Source organism: Eriocheir sinensis, chromosome 51, assembly GCF_024679095.1.
Source record: "Eriocheir sinensis breed Jianghai 21 chromosome 51, ASM2467909v1, whole genome shotgun sequence".
Classification (NCBI taxonomy): domain Eukaryota; kingdom Metazoa; phylum Arthropoda; class Malacostraca; order Decapoda; family Varunidae; genus Eriocheir; species Eriocheir sinensis.
In genome coordinates, this window is record NC_066559.1 from 8,968,337 (window position 1) to 8,980,166 (window position 11,830).

The 11,830-nt window shown below is 40.4% G+C and overlaps 1 protein-coding gene across 2 annotated transcripts in view; it reads left to right on the top strand.

The window, feature by feature from the left end:
* LOC126982636 (4-aminobutyrate aminotransferase, mitochondrial-like) overlaps positions 1-11,825 on the top strand; it is a 64,195-nt gene extending 52,370 nt beyond the window's left edge. The window contains exons 8-12 of one of the 2 annotated variants that reach the window (XM_050834846.1): positions 140-297; positions 1,113-1,251; positions 5,479-5,614; positions 6,615-6,737; positions 7,950-11,825. In XM_050834846.1, the coding sequence (XP_050690803.1) occupies positions 140-297; positions 1,113-1,251; positions 5,479-5,614; positions 6,615-6,733 (552 nt within the window). In that variant the 3' untranslated portion in view covers positions 6,734-6,737; positions 7,950-11,825. Of the gene's footprint in view, positions 1-139; positions 298-1,112; positions 1,252-5,478; positions 5,615-6,614 lie in introns of both variants that reach the window. The other variant, XM_050834845.1, reaches the window with a different exon arrangement.
* Positions 11,826-11,830: the final 5 nt, after the last annotated feature.

Genomic DNA, 11,830 nt, shown 5'->3' on the forward strand with positions numbered 1-11,830 from the left:
GAACAGCAGGAGGGTGGATGGGTGATTGTGGGAAGGGGACTGTAGATGGGAAAGAGGGAGGTCAAAACACAAATTTCATCCCCTGAGACAAAGGTTCCGCCACTAACAAGTCTAACCAGTATGCCAACGACACCCACAGACGGGCGCGGGGCTGCTAATTGACGAGGTCCAGACCGGCGGCGGCCCGACGGGGAAGATGTGGTGCCACGAACACTTCGACCTGCCCGAGGCGCCGGACGTGGTCACCTTCAGCAAGAAGATGCTCACCGGGGGCTACTACTTCAAGGAGGAGTTCAGGTGAGCCTCGAAGGGGTCAGGGAAGGCTTTAGGGCCAGTGGGTTTGCTATAGGCTCATTAACAAATACAGATAAAAGCCGCTATTATAATAAGTACACGCTGGTTCAGGGGAGGCTTGCGGGCAGCGTTGGCAAATTATCGTATTAACCACATATCGCATTTATCATTTTTTATGCTTCAAACTCTCGTACCTTCACAAGTAACGTGAGAAAATCAAAGTTAGTGTTAAAACTGTTGAATATTGATGTTTTTCGTTCTTTGCTGTTATAGTTATCGGTCAGCAACTACGAAAATGAAATGCGATGAGTACGATAATTTGGCAACGCTGCTTGAGGGCCCTTGGGTTTGCTAGGTCTATTGCAAATTAGAACCGTTAGTAAATACACACACTTTACCTCAAACCCCCCTGAACAACGTTTCTCCCCCTCAAGCCATGGACTTTCGGAAGAGGGGTGAGGAGGGTCAGTTGCCCTTCCTTGGAAATCTGTTATATTCTTGTTCACACTCGTTTGCAAATTTTAACAGAATTAATATTTTCAGAACCTCAGGACACCAGGTGCTGCAGTTATTGGTTACTGTGTATTCCATTGCCTAGCGGTTAATTAATGAAAATATTAAATGTGATGTATAAATGTATAACACCTAAAACATATTTGCTAAGTCACCCCTTCAAAAAGTCATGCGGACGCCCCTGCCTCAAACCCCACTAATCGACACATTTCTCTCCCTCAAACCCCACTGCCCGAAGTTTCTTCCCTCCACCTGACCAGCACTTTCTTCCCTCCACCTGACCGCTCCCTCTCTCTCCCCGGCAGGCCCAAGCAAGGTTACCGCATCTACAACACGTGGATGGGTGACCCGTCCAAGGTAGTCATGCTGAGCGAGGTCATCAAGGTCATACAGCGGGATCGCCTACTCGACAACGTGCGCGAGGTCGGCGGCGTGCTCTACAAGGTGCGTCGATGCTCCCCTCTTCCTCCTCCTTTTTCTTCTTCTTGTGACCTGTATCGCTGTGTATCGTTTCGTATGTCCCCCTCTCAATCCTCTCTTCTGGTTATTCACGCACTTTGCTTTTCTGTTTCATTACATTATTATAGTTTCCGTCCTACAGGTCTAGTCTAGTGCTTGTGTTGCTCCTGCTGCCCAATTAGTTATTTAGTTTGTCGTCTTTTTCATTATACATTTATCAATTTAATTTTGTTTATTTGTTTTCCTTTCTCATTCATTTATTTGTGTATTTGCTTATTCATCTGTTTATTTGCTCCTTACCTCTTGTATTGTCTCAGCCGTAATCTATTTGAGTATCCACTATTTCAATTAATATATCGCTAAATTCTGCTCATTCGCGATTGCCTAATATATTTAAGTCTCCATTATTAGATTGGGATATGCTACCTTGTCGCGGTAGCCTACGATATTTGAGTCATCTCTTTTTCATAAACACACAAGGAAATTCTGCCTTGTCGCGGCACCCTATTATTATTTGGACCACTACCTCAAATAGATAAAGTAAACAATTCTACTGGGTCGCGGTAGGCTACTGTATTTGAAGCGCCACTTCATAAATATAAGTTAACTGCTAAATACCATCCACCTCATAACTACCTAACACTAGATAGAATACGAATGAGGAAATTAACAATAATAACCATAATAGATATTAAAAAAAAAATAGATGCACTAGATAAGAAAAACAGACGATGCGCTCCTAGCGAATCCACATGCAGAAACAAATCATTTAACAAACATTAATATAAACAAGCAACCAAACGAATAAGTAGACAGGTAGGAGCAGTTTCGAAACACGACTCGAACACAACTGAACCAATCGAATCCCTGAAGCAACCCTTTCCTCCCCGATCCTACCCCCCCCCCCTACCCCCCCCCTTTAAGAGCTCTAGACACTGCAAAAACACCCAAGAGAAAAAGTCTTCATCTGGGTATTTATTTCCTTTATTCCCGCTTCCTATTTTCTGGGTTATTTTTTCTCTTTCACTGACTTATTTTTTTTTATAGTTAATTTGAAAAAAACACCAAAAATATGGATTGATTAAGCGTCAATAAAGGAAATATATACCTTTATTTGTATCTTATGACCTTCGTCATAACCTTACAGAATCGTAAAACCCGGGAAAAAGACGATAATTACCCATTGATTAATTCTCAAATAAATACTATTAATAAACAATGAATAAATATACTAATGAAAGTGAATGAAATTAAAATTAATACTAAAGAAACTACTGAATAAATAACTAAACTAACTCTCTCTCTCTCTCTCTCTCTCTCTCTCTCTCTCTCTCTCTCTCTCTCTCTCCCCTGTAAACAAAATATAAATCCTCTTGTTATCACTAAATTAACATGTCTAGGAGTTCTTTCAGAGGTTCTAATGTTAAAAGGGTGACGCACGACATGTTAATAATAGCACATGCTGGTCGTGGGTGCTAAATAATACGTTTAAATAGGAAAAAAAGAGCAAAAACACAGAGCAGCAGGGAACTTACGGTAGAGGTCTCGGGTTGGCGCGAGCTTGTAGTTGAACTTGTACGTTATTGATGGCGCTGCTGTATAAAGGGAGGTGATACAAAGTTAACGAGTAAATAACCTGAAAATAAATAACGAATAATCTGATAATGTTTGGTCTGATATACTTGGCGGAAGTAGTTATATGAGTAGTTCACAGGTGGTGCTGGTATGGTGGTAAATAATATAATAAAATAAATGATAAATAGATAATCTGAAAATAAGTAATAAATAGATAATCTGAATATGGTTAGGTACGGTAGTTATCAGGTTAGACTTACCGGTACAACTTAGGGAAACGTGATAAAATTTAAGTTAGCACAGAAATACATGAGCACAAAGTATATACTGTATACATAAAAAGCAGTAGTTATTTTAAGAGTATTGATGAACCACAGGAGATAAGTGAAGATAACTCAAATCTATTTTCATTGACAGGAGCACCGCTTAGGCTATCATTTTTTTTTTTTAATCGAGCTGCTTCCGTTAGTAAACCATTATATAGAAAAGTAGTACATTACCACGTCTGTGTCAGGATCGTTACGTAGCTTATAGATAGGCACTCTTATAAATTATTTTCTAGGTACAATAGATTAAGAAAATAAGAAAATGCTACTGCTGCTATGTTAATGGTTGCTTATACGGGTCTGGAATACTAATAGAAGATGTTAAAACGAACAAAAAAAATGTCTATGCGTTTATGTTAAGAAAATCTCCATATAGCCTATGACTAAGATAATTAATTCGGCTGGTAAACCTTAAATAGCGTAGTATGTGTTTTAGATTATTTCCATAGCCATTTAAGTGTTTCCATAGCCTACTATTCCATATTGAAAGCACAGGATTTTGACTTTGAAATTAGTTGTACGTGTGATGTAAGGATGAAAGGACGTGTGTGTGTGTGTGTGTGTGTGTGTGTGTGTGTGTGTGAAAGTGGAAGAGCGTAATATTCCCAGGATCATGTGTGTGAATGTGTGTGTGTAAGGTCATGCTATAACAAGAACGAACATATGTGAGGAGTGGTGTGCAGGTGGAATGTGTGTGTGTGTGTATTTGTTTGGATAGCATGTGTTGTCTGTCTTCTTATTCTAAAGTTATTATTATTATTAGTTATTATTACTCATATCTCCCCTCCCCCCTTGGCCATAGCGCTGCCAGATCTTATTTTAATGTGAACAGAATATTTGAAACACTATTTTAGATACTAAGGTGAAATCAAGAGGAGGAAGAGATTCAAGAGAGTGATGTTTTGGGGGTGATATGGCAACGCTGTGAAGAGGATCGGGTCCCACTCAAACGAACTTCACATTTGTCTATCATAGCCTCATCCTTCTCCGTCTCCATTTCCCCTCGTCTTATATATATCATCTTCTTTCTGTTCCTCCTGCCCTTTCCTTTCTCTTCACCTCGCTTATCACAGCCTCCTCTTCCTCCTCCCTCTCTCCCTTTCCTTCTCTACATCTACTCTATCCCAGCCTCCTCTCCCCTAATCCCTATCCTCCTCTACTTTCCTTATCATCGCTATTGTCCTCTTCCTCCTCTTCTTCTCTCCCTTCTTTCCTTCCCTATCATTATCATTATCATTCTCCTCCTACTCCTTCCATCCCTTTCCTATCACAGCATCTTCCTCCTCGTTCTCTATCCTACCTCCCTTATCCTCGTTACTATCCTCCTCCTCCTATTCTTATCCTTTTACAACCTTCTTTCCTTCCCTATCATTATCCTCCTCCTTCTACTCCGTTCCTATCACAGCATCTTCCTCCTTCTCTAGCCTACTTCCCCTATCCTCAGCTATCCCTATCCTCATTACTATCCTCCTCCTCCTCTTCTTATCCTTTTACAACCTTCTTTCCTTCCCTATCATTATCCTCCTCCTTCCATCCCTTTCCTTTCACAGCATCTTAATTCCTCCTCCTTCTCTAGCCTACTTCCCCTATCCTCACCTATCCCTATCCTCCTCCTCCTCTTCTTATCCTTTTACAACCTTCTTTCCTTCCCTATCATTATCCTCCTCCTTCCATCCCTTTCCTTTCACAGCATCTTAATTCCTCCTCCTTCTCTAGCCTACTTCCCCTATCCTCACCTATCCCTATCCTCCTCCTCCTCTTCTTATCCTTTTACAACCTTCTTTCCTTCCCTATCATTATCCTCCTCCTTCCATCCCTTTCCTATCACAGCATCTTAATTCCTCCTTCTCTAGCCTACTTCCCCTATCCTCGCCTATCCCTATCCTCCTCCTCCTCTTCTTATCCTTTTACAACCTTCTTTCCTTCCCTATCATTATCCTCCTCCTTCCATCCCTTTCCTATCACAGCATCTTAATTCCTCCTCCTTCTCTAGCCTACTTCCCCTATCCTCACCTATCCCTATCCACCTCCTCCTCTTCTTATCCTTTTACAACCTTCTTTCCTTCCCTATCATTATCCTCCTCCTTCCATCCCTTTCCTTTCACAGCATCTTAATTCCTCCTCCTTCCATCCCTTTCCTTTCACAGCATCTTAATTCCTCCTCCTTCCATCCCTTTCCTTTCACAGCATCTTAATTCCTCCTCCTTCCATCCCTTTCCTTTCACAGCATCTTAATTCCTCCTCCTTCCATCCCTTTCCTTTCACAGCATCTTAATTCCTCCTCCTCCTCATACATGGTTCTCCTCCCCAGGGTATCGAGACCTTGCAGCAGCAGTACCCTCAGCACATCCACAGGCTCCGGGGACGCGACCGGGGCACCTTCATCGCCTTCGACGGCCTCACCCCCGCCAAGAGGGACGCCATCGTGGCCAGACTCAAGATGCAGGGTGAGATGATGATGCCTCCTCTGTTTCCCCTTCCTCTCCTTCCCCTTTTCCTACTCCCTTTTACGGGTATAGTAGTTTATACCCCGATGTCCTTTAATTAACTCACTTATTGACTCACTATATTAAGTCTTGCTAATGCTTCCTCTGTTTCCCTTTCCTCTCCTTCTCCTTTTCCTACTCCCTTATACGGCTATAGTAGTTTATACCCGATGTCCTTTAACTCACTTATTGACTCACTAATTAAGTCTTACCGTACGTTACACTCACTCAATTATAAGCCTTACCTTACTTTCCCTTCCCTTTTACCTTAACTTGACTGACACTGACTGAATCGATCAATCAGCCAATTATTATCTCCATTTGTTATTATTCGCCAAAAGACAAATTCGGTCATGATGCCCATTTATTAATTGATTGATTTTTTATTTTTTTATTTATTGACCGACCATCTAGTTTGGATAATAAGGTCTGTGTGGTTTGGACATTATGCAGTTCCATGAAAATCACTTACTCACTAATTTAAGACCTCACCCCATACCTTCCTTAATTAATCTTACCTTACCTTACCTCACTAATTTAAGACCTCACCCCATACCTTCCTTAATTAATCTTACCTTACCTTACCTCACCTCACCTTACCTCACTAATTTAAGACCTCACCCCATACCTTCCTTAATTAATCTTACCTTACCTTACCTCACCTCACCTTACCTTACCTTACCCTCACTACTTAACCCCATACCTTAGCTAGCTTACACCCTCCTTAATTATGACCTGACCTGACCTCATACCTTCCTTACTCTTAACACAGCCTCCTCTTCCTCCTCCTCCTCTATTTCCCCTCTCCTCATCAACATCATCTTCCTCCTCTTCCCCATTCCTCTCTTCTCTCCCTTCCTCACCTTACGCTCACTACTCAACCCCCTACCTTACTTTACACATTCACTTTCTCCCTCCATAATTATGACCTGACCTGACCTGAACTGACCTTCCCTTCCAGGCGTGCAGGGCGGTGGGTGTGGTGAACAGACCGTACGCCTGCGACCCGCCCTCATCTTCCAGCCTCTCCATGCCCACATCTTCCTCGACAAGCTGGAGACAGTGCTGGCGGGGCTGTAAAGAGGTGTTAATTATGCTGCCTGTGTGCCATTGTGTGTTGTAACTGCTTCCCTCCTCCCCCACCCCCAACACACACACACACACTGATACATACATTCTTATCTACATACTCACACATACACGAGTCCAGCACGTAATTAGGTCTTGGTGAATTACACACACACACACACACACACACACGAGTACAGCATGTGATTAGGTTTTGGTGAATTACACACCGACACATACATATACATACTCACATATACACAAGTCCAACACGTGATTAGGCCGTGGCGAATTACACACACTGACACATTCATACATACATATACATACATACATAAGAGCTCAGTGTCATGTGTTAAGATGAAAATATTTTGATGAAGAGGGTATACAATATTACTTTTTCATGTATCAATCGAGTTGAAAATAATGTAATGTAAGTAATTAAAGGGGTAGAACTGAGATAATATAAGAAAGAATAAAAGATGAAAATGCTAATGAAAAGGATATGCTATTATTTTTTTATGGATACTGAGGAATCTGTGTGAATAATGTAACTTAGCAAAGAGGAAAAGTCAGATAATGTCGAGGTGTAAATGAGTAACAATTTATAACATCATCGACTTGAAAGACTAATGATGACTTTGTTTCAGTAATGTCATCTACACAAATACTAACTGGTAATGACAAAGAAATACCAAATGAGAGAGAATGAAGTTTGCTGTCGCGGTTTTTCAGTCGTAAAACATTGTACACACATACTTCGCTGTTTCAACTTGTTAAATGATACAGAAAAAAAAGAAAACAATGTTATTGTTACATTATGCCATGCATTTTCCAAGAGAACTTCAGCCTTTTTCTTTATTAAGATAAATACAGTAAAGGTAATCTTGTTTATTTTGTTGTTAGTTTCTTCAAAGTATTATAATAATTATACTTGGTGGCAGCAGTTCAAGGATTCTGCCATGAGTTAATTATATAATGGCAACAGTACTGTTGTATTGTTATTATTGTTGTTTTTATTATCAGTGGTGGATATTCCTTTAGGCTGCTGCTGCGATATACAAATAATGGCAACACAGTTATTACCATCATTATTATTATTAGCTATTGTTATTATTATTAATATAAATATTACCCTAAGCTCAGCTCATGTACACAATATTCAAATTGCTATTTTTATGATGATATACAATAGATATATATCAAACTGAATTTACTTTTCTTACAGTCTAGAAGCAGAGCTGCTGTGGGCTGCAGAGGCTGCACAGCGATATATATATTCCCTTGATCATGTCACGTGTATTTGGCCTGTGGTCAAACCCAACGTGCAGCCGCAGTTATCAGCTTAGTAGTACATTGAGGCTTGCCCGCCCAGACCAGTGATCGCCTCAGGTAGACACTGCAACACGCCTAAGAGCAGTACATATTAACAAACAGTAAAAGTTCATTAATTCATATGTTTTCATTTCCTGGGCCTGTGTTCATGAAGGCTCTTTGCTGCTCTTAATGACTCGTGGTGGCATAGAAGGCTCTCTTTCTTAGTGACTTACAAGCCTTGCTAAAAGTGGAAAGAAGGCTTTGTGATTACAGACCCAGTTTTTGTAATTTTTTTTCCACCCCTGCCCTCAAGAATGAAAGACTCTCCAAGATGCTTCTTTGTAGAGGGAAAAACTGTATTAATCAGTCTGCCTGTCTGGAGTTTAGGTTCTTGCTCTAAAACAGAAATACTGAAAATGAGTTCTTTGCATGGAAGGAGCATCAGAAGGCACCCATTTTGACTGTTACTTCTGGGATGGCTTTTTATAGATTACCTACTCTCTTGCCTTCGGACACTTTTTCATTTCTTTTATTAGTATTATGTTATCTTCTTACTTTTTTTTTTTTTCATTAGCATACTCTTTTGCCCTTTGCATGGTGGGAAAGGCTAAACAAATCCACACCTGCATGAGTCACGATTTTAGTCAAACCATTTCGAAGAGTCCGCTGAGGTGTTGACTTCTGCGGGTCCTTTCCTCCCCTCTGCTCTGCCACATAGTCCCAACACCTATCTATTCCTCTCATAGGTTAGCTATAGGTAACATATGAGAGGAAAAAATAGATACTGGGACTGTGGCAGAGCAGAGGGGAGGAAAGGGCTCGCAGAATCCAACGCCTCAACGGACTCCTTGAAGTGACTATAGTATGTTTTCTGACTATATTTCGATCCCAATTAATGAACTTTTACTGTGCCGATAGCAGCTGATAAGTGTGACACCTGCCGCCACGCCTAATATTGGTACACGACGCCTGTACCAATGCCAACATTCAAACACTCTATTTTCTCTTGCACTCACGCTACCTAAGATTATATTAATCTGCCACGAAGATGGAGCTATATACGCCATACAGTTTCGGAGCCAGCAGTTTATTCTTGCCATGACCCCTTATAACCTTGTATACGCTATTCATACACTAAGAGAGGTATGCATGTTTGCTGTGTTTTAGGCTCCTTACTTCACTCTCTGGTCGGTATTATAAGACACTTTCGCTTCTCACATCAACTATTTCTAAAGGTCAAAGAGGGGGTCAGTCGGATTCTAACGAGTGTTTCTTCAGGTTCATGGTACAGAAGAAGGGTCAAACTACCACCAGGGTCATAGATGTACTCCTGGAAATGCCCACAACTCTTACGAAAGTCTTGTCAAATATGTGTTCTTGGGCGACGGAATGTCTTTTAATACGACCCTCTTAGGCAGGCAATGGTGGATGAAAGAGAGATATACTAGTGATACCTAAGTTTTATTCAGCTGTATAGAAGACTACTATACAGTGTATCAAAATGAATGAATAATTACTAGTAAAGCTCCCGAGTTCTGTTGTAATTACCATAGGAAAAAAACAAAATAGGAATATCCATGAATAATGATACTGTATATGATTAATAGTGATGTTTCAAGTTCTGTTTGATTGTATAGGAAAACCCACAATATCCAAGACAGTAGGTACTCTGTTGTTGTTTTCAGCATACTGTAACATGTATAATATAGGGTGTCATCGTTGCCAGTCTGCGCTCACCTCTCCAATCACTACTCGGATGAATATAAAAAGCTTACTCAGGATAGCATTAGTTAGAATAAAGTTTGATTGCTTAACTTTATTATGGCGATCATTTCTCAACTAATATTAAAGTCAGTTAACCTTCTATTCATTTTCTTCATATTTCTATTTGATAATTTAGGTTTCTGACCCCATTCAATCTGTGCAGTGGCATGTCAGGGGTCCTGGTTTAGGTATCTTGCATTTTCTTTTATCTCAGAATTTCATGTACGTAGGGGATGGGGCAAATTTTTCTCGGGGGGGTCTGTGACTTTCTCCAATACCTCCCAGTTCCCCATAGCTCTTTTCATACGTCAGCTCAGTTTTACAATGTACACTTTTCTCCCCTGGTACTGATCGGACTGGCTTGCACAGATTGGAGACAGAACCCTACATTGCCAAGTGAACAGACTTAGCTAGGGTGGTATTATGACACTTTCGCTTCTCACAACTATTGCTAAAGGTCAAAGAGAGGATCAATCGGGTCCTAATGAGTCTTTTTTTAAGGTTCACGGTACAGAGGAAGGGTCATACTACTACTACTGGAAGTGCCCAAAACTCCTAAGAATGCCTTGTCAAATATGTGTACTTGGGAGACGAAATGTTTTAAAATACGACCCTGTTATTTTCAGCATACTCTAACCTGTACATTGCCTTGTCAACAGGGTATGGCGCATGCAGAAGCTTGAGGTAGTTTGATATACACTATTATTATATTTACACTGGCATCATCACAGCTACTGATGCCATGCACGCCCATGAGACTATCAGTGGATGAGTGAGGGCCAAAGTCATGTTTTAGACAATCACCACTCATGTTACAATTACTACTTCATTATCATATTCTTTAGAGTTCGAGAGCAATGTTAAAGTGTACCTATCTGTGTTGTGGAGGATGCATTAGATGAGGTACAGACACAGTATAATAAGAGAAGCATTCATATACCTTTGCCATGTTGGATGTATCATATGAAGACACTGTAATGACTGAAGGGAAATATTTATGTACCAGTCTATGTTGCGTAGGTTGTCTTGAGTGAAGGTATTGAGGCAGTAAAGGCAGGGAAACCAGTGTATACCAAACCATGTTGTATAGGCTGCGTCAAAGTTGTAGACACCGTGTATGTAATGTTCGAAGAATGCATTTTTGTAACCTGTGTGTAATGATGGATGTTTCAGTATGTGCCATGTCTAAAACGAAGGTAAACGGAAGGCAATGACTGAGGGAGTGTTTATGTACCTACCGTGTTGAAAAGAATGAGGAGGATGTAAGGAGAGAATTAAATGTTTGATATCAAAGGTGCATAAAAGAAATCAATTAAGGTGTAAACAATGCATAGATCAAAATTTTCATGGAGATCTCATGTCATATTCTCTACCTACATCTAGTCAGATTTTAAGATGTGTCAAAGCTTCGTATCCGACAATGAAATGTTCCTTGTAAAAATTTACTTGCCCTATACATTCACTTAATTGATTTTAAAGATGTATCAAATGTTGGTAAAGACAGAATATGGCGTTCTTATATAAATTTGATGCCTAACTTTTCCCCACATACTCCTTGCATTCAACCCCAAACTTATTTCACACACTTAACACCAACCCAGCCAGAGTGGTGATACCTGGGCTTCCATTTGTGTTGCTTGTGTTGCAGTTCGTCGTGACTTCGTATCCTCAGTCCTCACACTAAATGCTTTCAGTGTTCGGGGTTTCTTTACTGGGTGGCCAAACTTCATTCCAAGTCTGTTCAGGCAACGTTCGTCAACCAGGGTAACTCCTTGTCCTGATTATAAATGCTCTGCTGCACCAAATATATACTATACAGCTTAATGGAGAATGTTTCACTATCCTAGGGCTTGATATCCCTCCCAAGAAAACTAAAGTGTATCCTGGTATTGTCTTTACTTCCAGCATTGAGCTTCTATAACAAACTGTTGGAACAATCCTCTAGGCTATATAAAAGTTTGTGTTCCATGTGAAAAAAAAAGTAAAAAGTTAATGGCATTACGGGTTTGATTGCGACAAATTACCCCA